General features: G+C 51.8%; 3 protein-coding genes across 6 annotated transcripts in view; 1 reads left to right on the top strand and 2 right to left on the bottom strand.

Moving 5' to 3' along the window:
- The window catches only part of BRME1 (break repair meiotic recombinase recruitment factor 1), a 43,216-nt gene extending 42,936 nt beyond the window's left edge, over nucleotides 1–280 (bottom strand). Inside the window, 1 exon segment of the mRNA XM_072602131.1 lies at nucleotides 1–280. Coding sequence (XP_072458232.1) covers nucleotides 1–280 — 280 coding nt within the window.
- CC2D1A (coiled-coil and C2 domain containing 1A) lies at nucleotides 197–19,413 on the top strand. 3 transcript variants are annotated; one of them, XM_072602129.1, is made up of 29 exons: nucleotides 197–334; nucleotides 1,805–1,931; nucleotides 2,175–2,287; nucleotides 2,664–2,732; nucleotides 3,322–3,474; nucleotides 3,563–3,812; nucleotides 4,341–4,462; nucleotides 4,574–4,646; nucleotides 4,820–4,906; nucleotides 5,079–5,209; nucleotides 5,929–6,001; nucleotides 6,407–6,525; nucleotides 6,869–6,977; nucleotides 7,073–7,245; nucleotides 7,319–7,441; nucleotides 7,552–7,610; nucleotides 8,232–8,348; nucleotides 8,484–8,557; nucleotides 8,687–8,745; nucleotides 8,956–9,007; nucleotides 9,113–9,212; nucleotides 9,292–9,382; nucleotides 9,471–9,596; nucleotides 9,786–9,847; nucleotides 9,932–9,998; nucleotides 10,173–10,299; nucleotides 10,625–10,701; nucleotides 10,813–10,860; nucleotides 17,442–19,413. In XM_072602129.1, exons 1-29 carry the CDS (start codon nucleotides 275–277, stop codon nucleotides 17,451–17,453), a joined length of 2,853 nt encoding a protein of 950 aa, XP_072458230.1. In that variant the 5' UTR covers nucleotides 197–274; the 3' UTR covers nucleotides 17,454–19,413. The 3 variants fall into 3 exon arrangements, with proteins under 3 accessions (XP_072458230.1, XP_072458229.1, XP_072458231.1); XM_072602128.1 differs by lacking the exon at nucleotides 17,442–19,413 and adding an exon at nucleotides 11,106–12,124; XM_072602130.1 differs by lacking the exons at nucleotides 197–334; nucleotides 17,442–19,413 and adding exons at nucleotides 1,444–1,547; nucleotides 11,106–12,124.
- Nucleotides 12,127–20,747, bottom strand: PODNL1 (podocan like 1). Of its 2 annotated transcripts, none has more exons than XM_072602144.1 (10): nucleotides 20,472–20,746; nucleotides 19,593–19,835; nucleotides 18,924–19,017; nucleotides 18,167–18,231; nucleotides 15,796–15,905; nucleotides 15,421–15,577; nucleotides 15,205–15,320; nucleotides 13,655–14,312; nucleotides 13,431–13,579; nucleotides 12,127–12,843 (listed from the first exon to the last, which is right to left on the bottom strand). In XM_072602144.1, the coding sequence occupies exons 1-10, from the start codon at nucleotides 20,472–20,474 to the stop codon at nucleotides 12,702–12,704; spliced, it is 1,737 nt and encodes a 578-aa protein (XP_072458245.1). In that variant the 5' UTR covers nucleotides 20,475–20,746; the 3' UTR covers nucleotides 12,127–12,701. The 2 variants fall into 2 exon arrangements, with proteins under 2 accessions (XP_072458245.1, XP_072458246.1); XM_072602145.1 differs by having other exon boundaries at nucleotides 12,732–12,863; nucleotides 20,472–20,747.
- Nucleotides 20,748–22,285: the final 1,538 nt, after the last annotated feature.

Below are 22,285 nucleotides of genomic sequence, written 5' to 3'. Positions count from 1 at the left end.
ATACCCCGGCCTCACCCGGGCAAGTCGGGCCAGGTGCGCATGCGCGAATGTGCACGCAGGGTGAGCTCGGGCGGGAGGGAGGATTGAGCGCTCCTCCGGAATTGCAAGCCCCGCCCTCCCGTCCTCCCGCGCCGGCGCGTCTTGTGCCCGCTGGCACGGAGGGAGGCGGGGTGTGCACCGGGCGGGGGGGACGGGGCCTAGCCGGAAGTGAACCGACGAGGGAGGGCGGTCCTGGGGTCCCCGCCCCCCTGCCCACTCCAGCCCCGAAGGAAACATGCATAAGAAGAAGGCGGCCCCGAGACCCCCAGGACGCGGCGCGGCCACAGCCAGACAGGTGAGGCCTCCCCTCCCCCAAGAGAGGCCTGGCCCCTTCGCTCTTTGCCCTCCATTGCTCGCTCCCTCTGGCTCTCTCCCCACTTCTCTGCCCTCTCTGGCCCAGCTTCCCTCCGTCCTCCCCGGTCCCGCCCCCTTTGTCCCTTCTGGTGGTGCTGACCCGTCTGGCCCCGCCCCCTGCAGCCCCCTTCCCCGGAGGCTTGGCCTTCTTACCGCCCCTCGGCGTCCTCCCCTACCCGATCCCTCTGTCCCCCTCCTCCCTGCCCTCAGCGAGGCCTCGCTCCCTTCCCTTCCCCCATCCCCCCTCCTTGGCCTCTCTCTGCCCCCTCTCCCCGGCCCCGCCCCCTCTGGCCCCTCTCTCCCGCAGCCTCCCAGGCCCCGCCCCCTTTGTTCTCCCCGGCTCGGACCCCTTGTCTCCTGGGAGGTTTGGCTCTTTCCTCCCCCTGCCTCCTGTGCAGTTCTCCTGTTTCTACCCGGGCAGAATCAGTCTTTCCTTCTCCCCTCCCCCATCTTCCCTCCTGCCTTGGCCCTGAGGACTGAGACACCTGTAGCTTTTTGAGGGGTCAGGGTGGGGGACGGTAAGGTAGGCCAGAGCCGATGATGGAAACCACCCTGGGATGTTTCTCTGGACCCTTCCCTCCCTAATCTGCCCTAGCCCAGTCCCAGGGTGCTGAGAGGTGTTAGGGATGAGGTTCACAGCAGATAACAGGGAGGTGGCCTCACTTTGCCATCTGGTGATGGGAAGCCAACAGGCCTGTTTTTCCTGTTGAACTTGGCCCAGGAAATTTATGTTATGGTCTTCCTGGGAGCTAGGCTCAGACTCAGGCCGAAGTCCATGCTACCTAATCCCTGGGGTGGAGCTAGGCTTCAGGTCCTTGCCCTTTGCCCCAAAGTCTATGAGAAGATGGAACTGGCTGCTGTCCAGGGTGCCAGCATTTCTCTGGGCCTCCCTAAACAGGAGGCAGTCCTGAAAACAGGAGTTCATTGACATCCCTTAAGGTTCTTCAAGGTCCCATTCAAATGTTCATGTTTCCTGGGGTGCCTGAGGAAGGTATCTGCCTGGGACCCACCTTGAAGGCAAAGTGCTTCCCACCAATCCCTCTCATCCAGATTTTTGAATCTATGCATTTGGGGGAACTTTTTCCTTGGGATGGTATATCTCCTTTCAGGAATCCTCATACATACTTGTTGTATCCTCAGAGAAGATCTAAAAGGTATCTAGACTTTGTACCAAGGATAATGAACTTTTCCCTCCCAATTTGACCCTTTATAAAATAGTTCTAATACCCCTCCAAAGGAAAATAGGTGATTGGTGGTGTGAACAGAAAATGGAGAAAGTAGCTGTGGTCAGTAACAGTAGAGACTGTGATAATCCCAGGCCAATGGGGTGGGGCCTGTAACTTGGACTGGTAGTGGCTGGATGTCACTTTGAGCTTTGGCCTTATTTGGGTCTTTTTCCCTTGCCCTGAAGCTGGGCCTTCTGGTGGATTTCTCCCCTGATGGGATGATGATTCCTGAAGACAGTGACAGTGGTGACCTTGAAGCAGAGTTCATGGCCTTGGTAGGGGCCCAGCCACCTCAGGAGCTCAAAAGCAAAGGTGAGGGGGTCCCCACTGCCTGTTGGGAGTTGTTTTTTTATGCACCTGAAGCCTAGGATATCTGCTTCTGTCCATCCCTTACTCTCCATCCTGAAGTTCTCCCTCTTCCTTGCTTGCCATTGTCCCATATACCCTGCAAATCCTGAGCACCACTGAAAAGCCTTATTCAGAGTAGGACGTGGAGCAGTGTGATTGGGATAGCTAAGGGGTCCTGAATTACATTTATGTTTGTTTTCTTTTTAGCTCCTTTGCCTATGGAGACAATTGAAAAGATGGCCTCCCTGTGTATGAAGGACCTGGATGAAGAAGAAGGGGAAGAGGATGATGATGATGTGGAAGATGATGATGAGCTTCTGGTGAGGAAGAGACTTGAATCACTTCTTCATGCATGAAGGGTCTTCCAAATAGATATGTTCTGCCCATGTGTGGGGCAGGGTGGGTAAGAGGGAATATGGCAACAACACTGCTAGCTTGGGACTCTGATGGAGCCAGGAATCCTAGAAGCAAGTTCTATCCCACCCCATCCTACCCAGAGAGCTGCCTCTTGTCCCCATCATGTGACATTTTCACTGTCACAGATCACATGGTTCTGTCTACATTCTGGGGAAGGCTATACCAGGGGCTTCCCACTTCTTTTCCTAACAGAACTGAGCTGAGTGATGTGTGTGAGTGAATACTGGATATTAACCAAGATTCTCCAGCCCTTATCCCTTTCTATGTGTGTGTCTTTAGGCAGAGCTCAATGAAGTCCTTGGGGAAAGAGAGGAGTCCCAAGATACCCAGAGCCTTCCTCTGGACAAGGTATGTTGCTGTCTATCTCTCTTTGGTTTGCTGTGTGTGTGATTCCCAGAGTTCCCTCCAGAGCAAGCAGTTTCCTTAACCCTCATCATCATCACCATGGCTAATATTTATATAGAGCCTACTATGAGCTGTGCTAAGCACTTTACAAATAGTATCATATTTGATTTTGAGAGGTAAGTACTGTTATTATCCCTGTTCTTACAGATGAGGAAACTGAAGCAAAAAAAAGATTAAATGATTTGCCCAGGGTAACACAGCTAGGAATTGTCGAAGCCTGGATTTGAACTCAGGATGATAAGTCTTCCTGACTTTAGGCCTAGCACTGTATCTACTGCATCACCTAGTTGTCCCTGCATAGAGGACAGCTCCTCAAAGGTCATCCCTAAAGGCCCCTTCTGGCTTTAAATCCTGTGGATCTCATGGGCTAAGCCCTGTCCCAGGATGAGCTAAAAGCCAAGATGTTATTCTAGGGACCAGGTATGGGACAGATCCTGCAGCAAGTGGAATGTTTCCCAGGAGGAACAATTCTTGGGCCTGGGGCACGATTTATCCCTCTCTCACAGTCAGTGACCCCTATATTCTCCTGCAGTCACTCAGTCTTCCACAACCTAAGGTCAGCCCTAGCAGTTCTGGCATGGAAACCACCTTGGCTGAAAGACTGGCCATGTACCAGACTGCCATCACCAATGCCAAGCAGGCTGGGGACAGTTCCAAGGTCCGGAGATATGAGCGAGGCGTCAAGGTGAGCAGGAGGGGTCCTTGTTCCATAGCTCAATTTCATTCTGAGCTGGCTCTGCCTCAGACTGAACCAAGATTTCTCTTCTCTTCAGACTTTAGAGAATATGCTGGTCTCTGTTAAGAAGGGACGTAGCATCAATGAAGAGGACATCCCACCTCCTGTGGCTGTGGGGAAGAGCCTGACACCTACACCAGAGGTTCCACCCACACAGAGTACCATACCTACCCAGCCCACTCGACAACAACTGCCATCTGTTCCCCCTAAAACACTGTCTGTGCCCCCCAGTTATGGCTCTGGGTTGACTGAGAAGCCAGTACCTGTAACCTCACCTGTGAGCTCTGGTAAGTCTGGCATGACCTTTGACTGGTCTGGGAGTTGAGAATAGTTCTTAATAGGCGATAATTCTTGATCCCCAAGATAAGGTGAAGAAGAATGCAAAGTTCCATTTTCTTTTCTGTACTCCTGTTCCCCTACAATCCTTTGAGCATTAACTATTCCCCATCCTTCTTGGAAGTTCCCAGAATTCATGATAAAAAAAAGCTGTCTACATGCAGAGAAAGAACTAATGGAGTCTGAATGCAGATTGAAGCATATTTTTAAAATTTTTCTTGTTTTTTTTTGGGGGGGGGGTCTGTGTTTTCTTAAACAACATGACTAATATGAAAATATGTTTTGCATGACTGAACATGTATAACCTATATCAAATTGCTTGCCTTCTCAGTAAGGGGGGAGGGGAGAGAATTTGGAACTCAAAATTTTTTTAAATGTTAAAAATTTTTTACACATAATTGGAAAAAAAATTTTTTTAAAAGAAATTCTTCAAGCAGCTTGAGTTGTCAACTCCTTTGGCCAATATCTTCTGTGCATAGGTGCTGGTCCTGGGTCCCTGGCCCTGTTGCAGGAGCGGCAGCTAGCGTACAAAAGGGCCGCCTTGCACTCTAAGCAGGAGGGGGATTCTGAAGCTGCTGCTAAGTATTACCGTGTGGCCAAGGTAAGATATGATAGAGGGTGGGGATTTTGGGCCTCACCTGGCCCATTTCTTCTCTGTTCTGTCGCTGAGATAGCTACTGCTGTCTCCCCATCTCCTCCATTCTTCCCCTAGAGCTTTGATGCTGTCCTGGAAGCAATGACTAGGGGTGAGGCTGTGGACCTATCCCGGCTACCTCCTCCACCTGGTAAGGACTGTTCCCTATGGCATTTTGGAAGGGGCTGAACTGTTAGGGCATGAGTCTTCAAGGACATGCCAAGGGCAATGTCCTATAACTTTGTATTCCTGCCACACCTAGCATAGGATGAGGGACTCAGTATAGGCTTGTTGGTTTGAATAACTGGTCCTCTTGGTTTACAGATCAGATGCTCAAGACCTTGCCATCCCCAGGGCCCCAGCCTCCTGCTTCTACTTCTGGTACTGCCACTGTCTCCCCTTCTATGCCAGGTAAGCACAGTCCCTTCAGGGAAGAACTAACAGAGCCAGCTGAGCTGCTGAGAACCACTGGTGGGAACTGAGGAGCTCAGAATTCCAAGGCCAGGGGAACCCAAAGAGTGAGAAGGAAAGGAGGAGTGACATAGCAACCAGCTAATCACTGAGCTTTTCTGCTCCTCTCTAGAGATGCCCCCACCTCCACGGACCCTGCTGGAGGCCTTGGAACAGCGGATGGAGCGTTATCGGGTGGCTGCAGGGCAGGCCAAGGACAAAGGGGATGATCGCAAGGCCCGGATGCACGACCGCATAGTCAAAGTGAGGGTCTAGGCCAAGAGTGGAACCAGGTTCAGGCTTAGCTAGTCTTTTTCTTTTCATCCTCCCTCTGCAAAGTGAACACTTTAAAATCCTCATAACAGATATGCATAGTCCATCAAAATGAATTCCCACATTTATTGGACATGCCCAAAAATGTCTGTCTCATTCTGAATCTTATGTCCACCACCTTTCTGATGAGGTCAATATTGTGCTCCATCCTTGGCCCTCCAGAATTATGGTTTCTCTTTGTAGCGTTGTTATCATCATAGCTAGTTTTCACTTCAGTTTCTGTCGTTTCATAGAGATCTTCTGAACTGTTTGTGCTGAAATGGTTCAGTTTGTCATTTTTTAAGGTGCATTAATATTGTATCATGTTCATATGCTTTTGTTCGTTTAGCCATTCCCTAATAGGTTTCCAACCCTCTTTAGTTTCCAATTCTTTGCTCCCATAAAAAGAGCTGCTATAAACATTTTTGTGCATAGGAGTCCTTTTCCTCTTTGATCTCTTTGGAATATAGACCTAGTATCAGGGTTGCTGGGTCAAAGGGCACAAACAGTTTAATGACTTTGGAGGCATAGTTCCAAACTGCTTTCCAGAATGGCTGACCCAGTTCATGGTTTTACAAGCAGCTCACCATTGCACCTGTTTCCCCACAGCTCCTCTATTTATCATTTTCTTCTTTGTCAGCTTTACTAGTCAAACTGCCTTTTTCCTACAGCAATATCAGGATGCCATCCGGGCCCACAAGTCGGGTAGATCTGTGGATGTGGCTGAACTGCCTGTTCCGCCAGGTAGGTGCCAGGCAAGACTGGGCCTGTTGGGGCAGTCCCTGAGTGCGGGGCTCAAGAGAAGCTGGCACCCAGCGTCTGCTCTGACCTGGGAACAAGAAGGAGCCAGGTTCTTTGGAGAGCTGTGAACTGGCCCAAGGGATAGGGCACTTATACTCCCTCCTCTGGGGAGCGGGACAGGGGTATTGGTCAGAATTGTTTGGGAGTCATTGGTTTTAGGTGTCTGTATTGGCCCATGAATCTGTGAGCGAATTGCTTCTGGGAGGTTTGTGGTCTGTGACTGACTGTAGATGTTTATGTTATCCCAGTATGCTGTCAGCAATCTTTGTTGGGGTGGAAAAGTCCATGATAGCCGGAACCTCTAAAGTATGGTGCTGATTGGTGTGTTTTGCTCTTGATGTGGGCCAGGTTTCCCTCCAATCCAGGGCCTGGAAGCAGCCACACCCACACAGCAAAGCCTGGTCGGGGTTCTTGAGACTGCCATGCGGTTGGCCAACCAGGATGAGGAGGAAGAAGAGACAAAAAAGGTATGAGAGAGAGGTGGAGGCAGGGGAGGATGGTAAGTTTGGAACAGGGTATGTACCCCCCAGAATGGAGGCAACATGATGTCATATGAAGGTGCTGGGAGATGTGACATCTGTCACCTGTGTTACCCTGGGCCTTAGTCTCTTTATCTGTAAGATGAGGCTTGTAATGTTTGCACAAGATTGGTTGTGTTTTGTAAACCTTAAAAGGGTATAAAAGTGGAAGGTTTCATTATTAGTCATTGCCCAGAACTGTTGGGTTAGCAACTTTGGGTAGTGGGCACCTTGAAGTTACATAGATAGGCAGTGCCACTACTTGTTTTCTTTGTTGTTCCCTCCATGCCAGCTGAGCACCCACTCCCTTCCTTCTCCACAACCCAAACCCCAGGCCCCCCGGCCCTCTGTGCCAGGAACTGGCCCTGCTGGGAAAGTGGCTGTGAAAGGCTCCCCCAGAGGTAGGTTCCCTCTCCCCCAGAGGCAGGGCCTGGTGGGTGGTGTGCTCCCTGGTGGTGTCCAGAGCTGGCTTCTCGCTCCTTTCCCTGCCTTATAGCCCAGCAACAGCTGGCTTTCCTGGAAGGAAGAAAGAAGCAGCTGTTGCAAGCAGCCTTGCGAGCCAAGCAAAAGAATGACCTGGAAGGTGCAAAGCTCTTTCTTCGTCAAGCCAAGGGACTGGAGCCCATGCTGGAGGCTTCACTTAATGGACTGCCTGTCGATATCACCAAGGTGAGGGCTTGGCATTTCTCGGGGATGCCCTCACTGTGTTTTCCCCCCTCACACCACCCCATGTCCTTTTCAGGTGCCACCAGCACCTGTCAATAAAGAAGATTTCACTCTAGCCCAGCGACCTGGTGCAGCCATCTCTTTGGAGGAGGCTGGGCGTTATGCGGAGCTCACCAAGTTGATGAGGCAGCAGCATGAGGTATGGGAAGTAGGGGCTGAGCTTAGGAGGAGACCACTGGAGAGATGATAGTCCTGGACCCCGAGACAGTGGCTTCTCTAATTCTCCATTTGTCTCTTCCCCTCACCAAGATGTGCCTAAAGTACTCCAACCAGTTCACCCACCTGGGAAATGTTGTGGAAACCAGCAAGTGAGTTTCATCTCCTTTCCTGTCTTCTCCCCTCAGTCACAATGTAGCATCTAGAGTTGGAAAGAACCTTGGAGTTCATCTGATCCACGTGTTCTTAACGTGAACAATCTGGTGAAGCTTAGGGACCCTTTCTCAGAATCATGTGTTTAAATGCGCCAAATAAAGCGATAAACCTCACATGTGCCTTGCATCTAGTCAGGAAATGATGATAATATTAGCAGGTGGCATTAGCAGGTAGAAAGCACTTTACATATAATCACTTGTGTGGTTCTCACAGCAACTCTGTGGAATAGATGCTGTTATTATCATTCCCATTTTACAGATGGGAAGCAGATGAGGCAGAGATTAAGTGACCTGCCCAGGGTCACCCAGCTAGGAAGTGTCTGAGGCAGGGTTTGAACTCAGGTCTTACTGAGTTTAGCACTCTCTCCACCATGTCTTCAGCTGCCTCTGTCAAATGTACTAAATATGTGTCTTCCTTCTTTCCCAGCTCTGAATTTCTCCATAGATATGTGCACTCCGAGGTTATTTAGGCTATGGCAGGGGCAGAGAAGGAGACTTTGGAAGGGGCCCTGCCTCACTGTCCCTTAAATGTCTTTTTCTCTCCTTTACCTCCCCAAGGTTTGAGAAAATGGCTGAGGACTGTAAAAAGAGCATGGAGATTCTGAAGCAAGCCCACAGCCGGGGCTTCCCGCTTCCCAAGTTCCACTACGAGCAAAGGACCTTCAGTGTGGTCAAGTAAGACCCTTTGTGGATTCTCTCTGGTCTCCCCTCCAGCCCCAGGACTAGTGAACCATGGGCTGCCCCAGTCTTGGGGTGTTTGCCCACCTCCTCTGGGGCCCCTACCCCATTCTGCCATGACTCTTCTTCTAGGATCTTTCCAGAGCTCAGCAGCAGTGACATGCTTCTGTTCATAGTGAAGGGCATCAACCTTCCCACACCGCCAGGTAACGACTCTGCAGGTGGGAGGGGGAAGGAGAGGGCTGGCTCTTAGGGCTGCTTTCTCCCTTGCCCCCTCTTCCTGCTTTGTTTTTCCACCTGGCTGAAGGAGCCTTGACCCCAGGCCTTCATTACAGGGGTGTCCCCCAGTGACCTGGATGCCTTCGTGCGATTTGACTTCCCCTATCCCAATGCAGTGAGTGCGGACTTTGGAGGGAGGGAGGGGAGATGGAGAACTGAGTCCCAAGGGCCTTAGGTGTTCTGCTTAAGGTGGTTGAAGGGCTGGGCTTGAGCAGACCTGGGATTGAGGGAGGATGCTCTCTTCTTCCCTGAGAGGGCTAAGGTCTTAGGGGTGGGACAAAGGGGGTGGCCCTCTGACCGCCGCCCAGCCACTCTCTCAACATAGGAGGAAGCTCAGAAAGACAGGACCAGTGTGGTAAAGAGCGCGGCCTCCCCAGGTAAGTGAAGGGCTTGGGGGGAGGCTCCTTGCCATGCTGGAAGTCTGGCCAAAGGGGCTGGGATCTGACAGCTGGCTGCCTCTTCTCCCCTTCTTTCCTGGGCAGAGTTCAAAGAGCAGTTCAAGCTTTTTATCCAGCGGGGACACCGGGGCTTCAAGCGTGCCATCCAAACCAAAGGAATCAAATTTGAAGTGGTGCACAAGGGGTGAGTGAGAGCGCAGCCAGGACAGAGTGGGACAAGCTGGCATGAGGGTTCCTATTCCATGGCCATATCTCCTCTGCAGGGGACTCTTCAAGCCAGATCGTACCCTGGGCACTGCCCAGCTCAAGCTAGAAGGCTTGGAGTCAGCCTGTGAGATCCGGGAAATCCTTGAGGTATCTCATTCTCCCTTGCCTCCTCTCCCACTAATTCCTTGTCCCTTGTATCCTGTCTTGCCAACAGCTTAACTTCTCTCCTCCCCAGATCCTGGATGGCCGTCGCCCCACAGGAGGACGGCTTGAGGTGATGGTTCGCCTTCGGGAGCCACTGACTTCACAGCAGCTAGACACTGTCACAGAGAGATGGCTGGTCATTGACCCTCTTCCCCCGGTGAGGAGCTAGTGGACAAAGGGACCAAGAACATAGAAGAGGGAAGAAGAGGGCACACAATGGAAGATACGAAAGCATTGGGATAGAAATGGGATGGCCTTTGAGAACCAATGAGACTCAGGTATCTGAGGAGAAAGGGAACCTGATGAGACCTATTCATTTATCTTCCTCCTGTTCCACCCTGAGCAGATGGCAGCACCCAAGGCAAAGGCCCCACCCATCCCTGCTTCTGGACGGGATCAAGGGGGCAAGTAAGTGGCTGGGCCAAGATTGATGGGGCTGTGTGACTTCATACTCATCCCCCAGAGAGTTATTTGTTTCATTGAATCGAACAGCCGACCAGCCCGCAACTTACAGAGCCTCAGCATCATGGCCTTTGACCGGGAACGGCTAGAGAGGAAGGTGCGTAATAGCACTGGGGCAGGGGCTGTCAGGGCCTCTCTTCCCACTGTCTGCTGAGGCATGGCTCCACAGGGCAGTGTCCTCCAAGTGTTCCCTCTTCATGGGAGGCTTTCTAAAGCTCTCTCCCAAGAAGAAGGGGTGTCTGGGCCCTCACTCCCAGCTGGTGTTTGGCAGATTGTGGCATACAAGCAGACCCGGCGGGCAGTGCCTGGGGAGCTGGCCCAGCAGTACCAGGACCTTGTGCAGCACAGCCAGTGGCAGAGATCACAACTAGAACAGGGAGGGCCAGGCATCAGGAGAGGTAAGAAGTGTCCAGACAGGCAGGGTGGGGCATCCCTCCTGCCCCACCCTGGGCCATGTCAGGAGCTGCATCTGGAGCCCTCTCTCTGAGCCCTACCAGGGGGTATGGGTGGGTAGGGTTTAGTCCTTCCCTGAGCCCCACAAAAGGTGGGTGGTGGTGAGAGAATGGAGTTCTCCCTACACCTTGGAAGGCAGTGAATGGTGGGAGCAGAACAGGATTTTGCCCAAGAAGTCAGGTCCTTTCCCGATTTTCCCTAGGCTTTGGTGGGGACAGAACTGGGTGAGCCACTATGCTGGTCCTCATCGCTCTCTGTCTGGCCTTCCAGAATACCACGCTCAGCTGGAACGGTACCTGCAGTACTACACCGAGGCCGCCCGACGCCTGGGCAGTGATGGCAACAGGGTAAGGCTTGGGGAACATCATGGGCCTCTGTAGGGCAACGAGTACCCTCCATTCTGGGTGCTAGGCCACAGGCCAAGCTAGGGAATTGATGGATAACTGTGTTCCCAACAGGATGCAGCCAAGGAAGCTCTGTACAAACGGAACCTAGTGGAGAGAGAGGTGAGAGTGTGGGGGTGCTGACCAGCAAGCCTTTAACTGGGAGGAGGGACTTCTCTCCCACACATTCATAATCTTTGTCTCTTTCTCCTGCCCCATCTCTGACTTGAGAATTAACTAGAGCTTTTCAGTGAGGTGGAAGCCCAGTATAAACAGGCCTGCCCCATCTCAGCTCTGACCAGGGACATGTCAGACCTCCTCTCACTCACAACCCTAACACTGATGTCTGGGGTGGGCTTTCTTCTCAGCTTCAGCAGCTTCGGAGGTGATGGTATCATCAGGACTATACCCAGGTCCCTGGGCTTCCCCCAGTCCAGGGAACAAAGGCAGCTGGATTCTGGGAGCAGATATAGGGTCCCAGAGTGTTAGGAAGAAGGTCATGGGAGATGGTTGAACAGGAGAGCCCCAGGCTCCCTCTGTGCTCTCCAGCCTACCCTGAGGACTCTGCTCAAGACCAAATCTTCTGACAATCACTTGACAATCATTAAGAGGGAGGGGAATTTCTCTGTCCTGGCCCCAGGCTCTGGGGGAAAAGAAAGTGGGGTGGCACCTGCTTCAGGATGGAGCTTGGTGTCTCTCTTTCTCTCTCCCTATCCTGGTGGAATTGGAATTGTGGAAACAAGCAAGTTTAAGTTACCATGAAGGCGTCTATACCCACTGTGCCATGCCGAGCTTCTCATTGGAAAGCCAGGCAAGCTGGCAGAGGCTTTCTCTCCTGAGCCCACAGGGATGGTGCCTCGTGCCTCAGGCATCATTTTCCCTTTCCCAGGCCCCCATTGTCCCCTCCATAGAATGTGGTTTGCACAGTTGAGCCGGCTTCTGTCCCCTAGCCTACCCAAGGAGATGGGAGGGCATCAAGGAAGGGTCAAGGCCCTGGGGACCAGGTTCCGGCTGGGTCCCACCCCTTTTCCACCAGTTTCCCACGCACTTTATTTTCTCCTTCACCAGTCTGAGGCTCCTAGGAAACCTAGAGGTCCCAGCCTTAGAAGCCTTACCTGACCAGCACCCACCCCAAAGAACACTTCTGCCTGGGCACGAGAGCTGTGGGCCAGGCTCTCCCCAGACTCATCTCCCTCATCCTCAGCCTGCCTTGCCAGCTGCAGGAATTGCAGACACACAACCCTCCCGGGTTAGGCAGACTTCCCATTGCCTCTGGGGGAGGAGCAGACCTCCACCCTCCCCTGGTTGTGGTGCCCCTGGCAAGGGGAAGAGTGGGTTTGGATTGGGGGGAGCAGGCACACACAATAAAGAGCAAGGGTTGCACACAGCTAAGCTCCGTCCTTTGTTTCATCCTCTGTGACCCTTTGCTATAACCCCCCCCCCCCCCCACCTAACCAGGAAACTTCCTGGTCACTGAGAGCCTCCCTGTGTGCAAAGCATTTGCAGGGAATCTTCATTTGCACGGGGAGCACAGGAATAACCCCCGGTTGTGACTCAGATATCCAAACAGAAGAAAGGGTCATGTCACTAGGGTAAAGATATCTGGTGGCATATGGACAGCAAGGAGGTGGGTGGTTTTTCCATCAGGTGCATTAGCTATCCCCAACCCTTATCAGTCACTACCAGGAATTTGCTAGTCTTTTAAGATCCCCAGGCAAAGGCCACAGGGGGCAACTCCATCAGTAAAATCCCACACGTCCAGAAAGTGGAAGGGGACCTTGTGTCCTCCAAAGCCAGCTTGGTGCCCGGCCCCCACTCTCACCCACCATGCTAACTGGCCTTTGCAGAGATAGCAAGCATTGGCCACTAAGTGCCCTGAAAGCAGCCCCCAGAGAAAGGCAGCTGAGCAACTGGGCACAGTGGCTCTGGGGGTCCCTGCTGGAAGATGGGATGGTCAGCTTGGTTCAGTGGGCCTGGGGCCGTCTGGGCCGTTCAGGCAGCCTGATGAGGACTGGCTCAGGGTTTCCTGATGTATCCACCACCTCTAAATGCAGCAAGTTCAGAAAGGCCTCAGGGGAGATGCTGGTCGTCAGCAGCTGGTTGGATCTGAAGGAAGCAGTGGGTTTCTGTGTATGTTTAAAGATAGGATGCAACAAAGATGGAAAATAACTGCCCCCAGCCAAGGAACCCAGCCATTCCAGTAGCTAGCCCAGTGGCCTCTCTGCTTAAAGGAAGGGTGTTGGGTGAGGGGGTGGGCAGCACAGAATCTGAATTGGACAATACCTCAGAGAGTATCTGGCCTGACTTGGATAGAAACACAAATCCCCCAATATCGTTGGATTATAGATTCAGAGCTACAATCCTAGAAGGGTTAAGTGACTTGTCCAAGGTCATAGTACGTAGCCAAACCCCGGTCCTCTGAGGTCCCTGACAAGTGAAGACAGGTAGCATGATCTAGAGGGAAGAACTACATTCTAGATTCAAATGGAAAAGATCCAGAATCTTCTCAAGTGGGAATTAGTTCCCCTCCCTGGGCCTCAGGTTCCCCACTTGTAAAAGAAGAGCATTAGACTAAGTTGTTTCTAAACATCCTTCTGTCTCTTAACGACTATGGTCCTTTGGCCATCCATCTTCTGCCTCAAGACACTGCCTCCCTCCCAAAGAGCTGAGGTACTCAGGTGGAGTGGGGATACCTGAGGACAAGTGCGCGTAGGTGGGGTGTTGTGAGAAAGGCTTGGGCACCCACACTGCTGATGCGGTTTCCTTGAAGGTACAGGAATTCCAGAGCCTCAGGAAGATCAGGAGGCACAAACGACAGTTCATTGTGGCTGAGATCCAGGATCTGCAGGGAAGAAAGGGTCAGACATGGGGGCAACTTGGATCACAAGTACCCCCTCTGAGCCTTTGCTTCCCTCACCTTGAGGCTGGGGACTTCCTGCCAGGTCCCAGGCATGATGGAGCCCACCCGGAGCCTGTTATGTCCCAGGTGTAACTCCTGGAGCATGCTTAAGTTGGTCATGGGCTCCGGATCCAGGCTGTTGACCTGATTCCTGGGCAGCCTGAGCACCAGGAGGCTGCCAGGCAAGCCCTGAGGCAGCAATGTTAGGCGGTTTCCTGCCAGGTCAAGGGTCTGCAGATGCCCCAGGCGGCTGAACGCCAGATAGTGGAGGTGTGCACTGGTGAGTCGATTGTGGGCCAGGTTGAGGTCAACCAGAGAGGGTGTGGCCGCCAAGGCACGAGGGCCCAGTTCACTGATGTGGTTGTGGGGCAACATAAGAGCACGGAGGCGGCGGGGCAGTCCCAGTGGCATCTGTTTCAACCCGTTGGCATAAAGGTGCAGGGTATGCAGGCCCCGAAGACCCTGGAAGGCAGCCAGGTCCAGTCCTCCAGGCCCCAGTGGGTTGTGCTGCAGTAAGAGATACTGTAGCCCCCGGGCCCTACTCAGCCGTCCTGCTGGCACATGACAGATCTGATTCCTGCCCAGGTGCAGAATGACCAGGCTCGGTGGTAGCCCCTCTGGCACCTCACCCAACCTGTTGTTGGACAGGTCTAAGTACTCCAGGCTCTTGAGTTTGCTGAGGGTCAAGAAGATCCTGGATTGGAGACTGGAAGGAATCTTAGATATCACAGAGTCCATCCCTCTTACCCAAGATCACACAACTTGTTCAGACTCCATATCCAGTGTCCTTTCTGATCTACACAGAAGGCAGGTCTCACCTCACAGTGCTATTCAGAATGGGCTTACTCTCTCTGACCTGATTTGTGACTCTTCTCCAGGAATCTTTCCCAGACCATCCCAGCCCACAGGGAGGGTCCCTTTCTCCTCCCTGGAGCAGTCTTTTGGCCTTTCTGAAGCACACTTTGGATCATATGATTTAGAGCTATCAGAGACGGTACAGATCACCTGCTCCAACCCCTTCTTAAATAGATGGGAAAATTGAAACCCAGAGAGGAGGATGACTCACCCATCTTAAAAGTCACCCAACTAGTAAGCAGCAAATTTGAATCCAATCCCTCTGGCTCCATATCCAGTGCTTTTTCTACCATACAGGAGGAAGGTGGGTGACACAGTGGAAAGTGCTGGACTTAGAGCTCAGACATTGGGTTCAAATCCTGGCTGTGCTTTGTACTACCTATGGGACCTGGAGGAAGTCACTTGACCTCTCTGTTGGAGTCTCCTTATGTCTAAGGTGAAACAATAGGGCTAACTGACTTCTAAAATCCGGCTGGCTTTAGTTCTCTGACCCTGTGACTTTGAGTGGTTTTCACATGGAAGTCATACAGTTCTATTTATCTGCCCCTACCGAGACTATGCCCCCAAACCTCTCTGGCTCCCCATTGTCTGTGGAGAATGCCCGACATGCAACAGGCACTCAGCAAGTGTCAACTAACTGACCTTAAATAGCCACCTTCTTCACAGATGCTCCCATCGGTGGTGAAGGGACCCCAGTTTCTTGGAAGCCCTACCTGAAGGTGGTAGCATCAAGGCCAGCATCAGATAGCCGATTGTGCTGTAGATAGAGCTCCCGGAGCTGAAAGTGTCGACTCAGGGCCCCCCGGGGCACCTTGACAATTTGATTGTTCTGTGGGAGGGAGGGCAGGGTCAGGGGTACCTAATGCCCACGATGAAGGGGTGGGAATAACACAGCCCTGACCAGGCTCCTTCCTCCCTCCCCATGGCACCTGCAGGTGGAGTCGAACTAGTGAAGAGGGCAAGCTAGGTGGGAGATAGCTTAGCTGGTTGTTGGAGAGGATGAGGGTGGTGATGGCCTCCGAGCCACGGAAGGCATCAAATGGGAGACCTGTGTTGGTCAACTGGTTGTCATGAAGATACACAGACCTGAAAGGGAGAGAAGAGCCACTGCAAGCCCAGCTACTTCTCTGTAAGCAGAGTCTATGTCTCAGCCCTCAGACCAGGGGATCCCACTACCTACGAGGGGTTCCTTGAGCCTTTACCCACTCAAATCAAAGACTCCCTGAGGCCAGAACCAGGTCTTGTCCTTCCTCTCCCCACCCCCTACTGCCCATGCCAGACTAACAGGACAAGGGCTTACTTACCTGAGTTCAGGCTTTTCCCCAAAGGTAAGTGGGTAGATCTCCATCAGTTGGTTGGCAGCAAGGTCAGCAATGCGGAGAGAGTGGGGCAGAAACTGGGGTGCCACAGTAAGCTGACAGAGCACAACCAAGCTGTCACTCAGGCTCACTGAGGGAGAGTGCCTTCCAAGGCACCTTAGAGCTAATCTAGCCCAACTCCCTCCTTTTACAGATTAAAAAAAAAACCTACAACAAGGTAGCCAAAGAGGTTGTGATCTGCCTAAGAGGTCACACAGGGATAGCCAGTGGCAGAGCCAGCGTTCTGACCAAGATGATTTCTTTGTACTGCACTATGAGCCTAAGCAGCCCAGGCCCCTTAGTCCTCCCTTTCCCTAAACCTTCTTCACAGGTTTAAAACACAGATTAGAGCACTGAGACTGGAGTCAGGGAAGACATCAATCCAGTCATGGACACCAGCTAGGCAAGTCACTTAACTGCTGCCTCAGTTTCCCCACCTGTAAAATGGGGATCATACTAGCACTTACCTTCCAGGATTATTGGGAGGATGAAATAAGATCACATTGGTAAAGCACTTAGCACAGTGCCTGGCTCATAGTAGGCACTGTGTAAATCCATTCCCCTCTCTTCCCTTGTTCCCACAGAACCACCAAGTCCCAGTGTTGCAAGGAACCTCAGGAGTCACTTAGTCCAAACTGTATCTAATCAAGAAGATCTCTGTAGAATATTCTCAGCCATCATTAGGCAGCTGGGCAATGCAGTGGATGGTGTGTTGGGCCTGGAGTCAGGAAGGATTGAGTTCTAATCTGGCCTTAGACACTTACTAGCTGTGTGAACCTGGGCAAGTATTTTAACCTCAGCCTCATTTTCTCATCTGGAAAATGGGGATAATAAGAGTACCTCCCTTCCAAAGTTGTGAGGATCAAATGACATGTCTGTAAAGTGCCTCATAAGAGCTATATTAAGGCTGGCTGTTATTATTGTCATCTGGCCTATACTTAAAGAACTCTCATGATGGGGAGATTCCTACCTCTCAAGGCAGCCCATTCCACTTTTGGACAATTCTAATAGATAAGAGAATCCTCCTTCCACAGAACCTAAATCTGCCTCTGGGCTCATTCTACTCACTGCTCCTGGTTCTGCCTTTCTAGTTAATAATAACTAATAATAATCATGGCCATAATGAGCATTTTTCCAGCACTTTACATACATTATCTCATATGATTTTCACAACAACCATGGGAGACGGAGGCTATTACTATCCCCCTTTACAGATGAGGAAACTGAGGCAGGCAACAAAGGTTAAGTAACCTGTCTGGGATCACACAGCTAGTAAGTGTCTGAGGTGAGATTTTAACTCAGGTCTTCCTGACTCCAGATCTGGGGTACTATACACCATGACAACACCTAATTGCCAAGAACGAGTTGCCCTTCCTTCTACAGGGCAGCTGCAGACACTTGATGTCAGTATGAGCAGAATATGGATGGCCTCGATGAGCAAGATTATTGTGATGCTGTAGCAGTCCTGCGATACTTGGTCCAAATCAGTGTGGTTCGTCCCTATACATGAGACTGGATTTCAAATCACTCATGTAATAATACTGACTGCCTCGGACACAGTTTGTGCAGATGTGCTCATTCCCATTTTACAGGTGCAGTACTGAGATTCATTGAAATGAAATGACTGGCTTATAATCACACAGTGAGTTGAGATTGTTCATCCTTCATTTTTGAAGTGGACCCATCCTTGACATCATGGGGTGATGTCTTGACTTGTAAGTAAGCATTCCAGGAAGCCCTGCCTCTTTCCACAACAGCATTTGGGCTTGGGGAGGCAGAAGGAAGCATCCCAACCTCTCCCCGGCCCCCACTGCCTGAGTAACCTGCAGCCTAGCCTTCTGTCGGATGGGGAGTGCTGTAGGCTCTTCTGGGCTCTTGGCTCTTGGCTCAGCTAGACTGGAATCAGGAGGAGCCCAGTCATAGGATTTAGAGTCAGCAGTCCCTATCAGGGGTGGGGAACCTACAGCTTTGAGGCCATCTGTGGCCTTCTAAGTCCTTAGGTTGTGGACTTTTGACTGGGTCCCAGTTTTACAGAACAAATTCTTTTATGAAGGGGATTTGTTCTGTGAAGTTTGGATTCAGTCAAGGGCCACACTTGAGGACCTAGAAGGCCACAGGTGGCTTGAGGCTGTAGATTCCCCACCCCTGGTCTAGTGTCCTCCTTTAATAGAAAAGGACCCTGAGGCCTGGATGGAGCTTTCTCAAAGTCACATGGGTGCCAAGTGGAGATTCCATATCCATTTCCACTTCAAGCAGGGGAGTCCTGTCTCTCCTGGCCCCTCTCCTCTCCCCTCCCCTCCCCAGGCCCTGCTCTAACCTGGTTGTTGGCCAGATAAATATACTGAAGATCAGGCAGAGACTCGAAGGCTTCATCAGGGAGGCCTAGACAAAGGAGGAGAGGATAGCATGGGGCCCCTGACCTCAGCTTCCCACTGGCCTAGAACCTGCTTCCCTTCCTCTCTGAAATAAGGGCTTCTGCCCCTCCCGAGGGAGCTAGCTTCACCAGGCTCCAGGCATGTCTTTCACACCTCTCTTCCCCGGGGTGAGGGGAAAAGAGAATGACAATACTTAGAGTTGGAAAGAAGGGGCTTGGAGATTGTCTTGCCCTAGTCCAATTCTCTCATTTTATGGATGGGGACCCCAGGCTGGCAGGGCGAGGCTGGGAGGGGAGGACTTTAGCCTAAGCTATGGAAGTTGTAAGAGGTTGGGGCCAGAATCAAACCAAAGTCTTGTGACCCTGAATCCAAGGGCTCTTCTCAGGTTCCCATATAAAGGTGCAGGACCCAGGAATGCCTGATCTCCCCCTACAGAGGCTCCTCTGTGTAGCCAGCCCCTTGCCCTGGGCTCAGCTCCAAAGCCACATGCTACTCCCCTCCCCCTTTTCCGTTTTGTTCTGCAAACAGGAGTTTCTGGGAAGCTGGTGGTGGATTCCCCCAGCAGCCCCCCCTCTTCTGGCCTCAGGCGCCTGGCCCTCCCCCACCCCTTGATGTCTGGTGGGGAGGGGGGCAGCAGGAGCAGCAGTGGACTAGGAGGAGGAGAAGGGGGGAGATAAAAGGGTCCCGGGTGTCACTCACCCTCCGAGGACAGTTGGTTATTGTGGAGGTTGAGAGTCCGGAGGTAGCAAAGGCGGGAGAGCTCATTGTAAGGAATCTCCAGGAGCTGGTTATTCTGAGGGAGACCCGGACCTGCCACGTCATCACTGCCTCCTCACCTGAGACACACCCCTGCCCTCAGCGAGCCCCCAGTTGGATGAGAGAAAAATGACTCTGTCCAAGAGCCCTCGATGCTAAGACTGCAGTTTAGTTTCCGAAAGGCTGAAATTTCCAAAGCTTCACAGTCAAAGTTTTGGGGTGCTTCTATTCACAGCAACTAGGTAAACCAGTGGGATATCCTCCAGCTAGTTAGTCAGTCAATACACATTTATTAAATACTACCTGCCAGGCAAATGTGCGGATAAACATGCAGAAACTACTTCACAGGGGGTGTGTGTGATTTTAGGGGGGGATGTTCTCTGCCTTTTACTTAAAAAAAAAAGCCTGCAGGAATAAAATAGCCCTGCCTTCATGCCTCTCTGTATATATATATAGAGAGAGAGAGGAAATATGGTCCTGCCCTCAGGGAGCATCTAGTCTGAAAGAAAGAAAGACCCTGTTCTCTGGAATCCCCTAGTTTGCTCAGTGCCCTGAGCAGTGGTCTTAAGACCCAGGAGCAAAAAGATGGACAAGAGAGCTGAGACATGGTACCTGTAGAGAGAGATGCTGGGCACTCTTGGTGATATTACTGGGGAAGAGTCGAAGGTCAAGGCCATCGCAGGACACGGTGTCATCCCTGGGGCAGGAGCATCGAGGGGGGCAGGCTCTGGGGGGTGGCTGCAAGCTCTCCCCCAGGTGGGGGAAATTCTTGTCCTCCGTCATGATGGGGAGGGCATCCTGGCTGTGGCTGGGCAGACTTCCCAGCAGCAAGAGGAGGAGGAGTAGACTCATTGGCTGGTAGGGGACATGGAGTTGGGAGAGCATCTCTAAGCATGGGGGGCCAGGGTCCCATCACCGTGGGGACAGCATCATCCCAGCCAAGTGCCTGGCTGAGCTCAGTACCTGGGGACACCCCAGGAAGGCTGGGGGAAGGGATGATGAGAAAAAAGCCTATCCCACAGAGCAGAGAATCATAGGGCTTAGAGCTGGAAGAGATGTTAGATATCATCTAATCCACTCCCTCATTTTACAAGAGAAGGGAAGAGGCTTATCCCCAAAGCTCCTATCTAATAAGAGCAGAAGAGTCTATAGGACCTAGAGCTGGCTATTAGATGGAAGTAACCTACTCCAATCACCTCATTTTAGAGTTGGGGAAATTGAGGCATCTGTCACTTTTTCCAGGAAAACAAACAAACAAACAGGTATCATGGCGCTGGATGCTCCTACAGGTTCCATTCTCCACAACCCAACCCAACTCTACCCTAGGCCAGGCTTTTCCCTAGGGGCTGCTCCTCTGAGAGTCAAGAGCCAGAAGGCTTGACTGCTGCCACCCCCTTCCCCCTCACTGGACTGGCCCCCCTGTGATACCAGCGGGTGGTCCCAACCCAGGGGGCACCACTGCTCCTGCCCTCCCCCCTACTCCCTCCTTACCATAGCCAGACTCCAGCTCTGCCTCTGCTTAGCTTCTGCGTAACTTGGCTTCCTAATTGAATCCAGCCGTCAGCACACACGGGTTTCCTCCTCCTGCTCCCCCTCCTGTCCCCCTTCTCTCTGCCTGTACAAACACCATCAACATCCCCCACCTCCCACAGCCATCCCCCTGCCTCCAGCCCCCAGAGACTGTCCAGGGGAAGAGACTGGGGGCTGAGTTAGCTTTTCCCCCCCTCCCCAGCTGGGAGAGGGGGAGTTAGAGGGATGGATTTCCCCCTCTGGACTTAGCTTGCGTAATTGGGGCTGAGAGGAATGCTTGGGAAAAGGCCCAGCCTCACCAGTCTGGTATTTCAACCGCAGCAGCCCATCGGGTGAAGGCTCGAAGAGAGGTGGCAGGGGAGGGACAGCTGTTTGTGTTTGATCTATTTTGGGGGGTTCCACAAACCCCCCTGAGCTCTACGGCTGTTCCTGAGAGGCAAAAGATTTAGGGGAGATGCGGTAGCTATCTTTAAGCATTTGAAGGGCTGTCATGGGGAGTTTTGCCGACCCCACAGGACAGAACTGGGTAGACACGTTGAAGACAGGCCAATTTAAACTGGGCAGGAAGAAAAATTAATTTCTTAACATTTCCATGAGTTAAACTAGGAATCTCCAGATGATACCAGGTTACACGGAGCAGTTCAAAAGACAAAGGGTAATCTTGTGAGGTAATGAGCTCCCCATCATTAGAGGTTTTAAAGTAGAGGATAGATGGCTATTTGTTGGCAAGATTGTAAAGGAGATTCCTGGTCAGGTATGTTTGAACATAAAAGGTCCCATTTTATTTTGAGTCTGACATAAGTGCAAAGCATTGTATTGAGCCCTGAGGATGCAAAGGTGAAAAGTGATACAGGTCCTGCCTTCAATGAACTTATAGTCTAAAAGGGGAACATAAATGATACAGAAGACTAATAGGAATGAATGTACTAAGTGCTCACTATGGGCTAGGCACTTTGTATCCCAGTACAAGAGAGCAGAATATTACCTGCCCTTAACGTTCGAAAGGGGGAAGATGAGTAACAAAGACAAGCTGAAAAAGAAAGAGGGGTGAGCCACAGAGGCATGATTTAGAAATGATGAAGAAGTAACAGGGTAGCCTCAATTCTGGACAGATAAGGCATTAACTCAGGGCCCAGAATGCTGGTGCTGGTGGGGATGGCGGGTGGGGAAGTGTGTACAGTCTGGAGGCTCTATGGATGGGATTATAGGAGAACCAAAGAGAGTGCAAGGAGAAATTCAAGGTGGGAAAGATCATTCTTACCTGAGGAGAAATGGTTGGGCAACTTCATGGTTAAGACAAGCTTTGCAGGGAGGATCCAAGGTGTAGGTGAGGAGGAGTTTATTGCAAGGGCAGGGGATGGTGTGAGGAGAGGCAGAGAGAAGGGGTGGAGAAGGAAAGCACACAAGACCTAGAGGAAATTGTTGGGGAAGTGTGGAAGGCACTTGGGCCCGAGGCTTCCCCACTCCCTCCTGCTTCTTCCCTGTCCTCCCAAACTCAGCAGAAAAACCTCCTTCCTCACTGGGGGCTGTGTACTTGGGTGCTGTCCTACCCCCTGGACATAGCCTGCTGAGGTCTGCTGGATAATTCTTAGGTCTGGGGTACTTGTCCAGGGACCAACTTGGGATACTTCTCAGCCAAGTGATGCATAGGTCCTCAGTCTCAGTCCTGCTCCTGCCCTGACAAGAATGCAGGGTCCCAGAGACATGCAGGGTTCAAATTTCTGACACTGTCTGCGTAATCTTGGGCTATTTGCTCTGAGTCTTATTTTCCTGAT

The sequence above is a fragment of the Notamacropus eugenii genome, chromosome 4 (genome assembly GCF_028372415.1).
Source record: "Notamacropus eugenii isolate mMacEug1 chromosome 4, mMacEug1.pri_v2, whole genome shotgun sequence".
In the NCBI taxonomy this organism is placed as follows: domain Eukaryota; kingdom Metazoa; phylum Chordata; class Mammalia; order Diprotodontia; family Macropodidae; genus Notamacropus; species Notamacropus eugenii.
This window is presented reverse-complemented; position numbering and strand designations above follow the sequence as displayed.

What these genes read in the sequence shown, in the direction of transcription:
- CC2D1A (XM_072602128.1), top strand. Translation starts at nt 275, where the DNA reads ATGCATAAGAAGAAGGCGGCCCCGAGACCCCCAGGACGCGGCGCGGCC. An exon ending in TCAGGAGCTCAAAAGCAAAG is followed by an intron (nt 1,932 to 2,174) that starts GTGAGGGGGTCC and finishes TTTTCTTTTTAG; the next exon opens with CTCCTTTGCCTATGGAGACA. An exon ending in CCGGCTACCTCCTCCACCTG is followed by an intron (nt 4,647 to 4,819) that starts GTAAGGACTGTT and finishes CTTGGTTTACAG; the next exon opens with ATCAGATGCTCAAGACCTTG.
- PODNL1 (XM_072602144.1), bottom strand. An exon ending in CCCAGCATCTCTCTCTACAG is followed by an intron (nt 19,018 to 19,592) that starts GTACCATGTCTC and finishes GGTCTCCCTCAG; the next exon opens with AATAACCAGCTCCTGGAGAT. An exon ending in AGGAAGTCCCCAGCCTCAAG is followed by an intron (nt 13,580 to 13,654) that starts GTGAGGGAAGCA and finishes TCTTCCCTGCAG; the next exon opens with ATCCTGGATCTCAGCCACAA.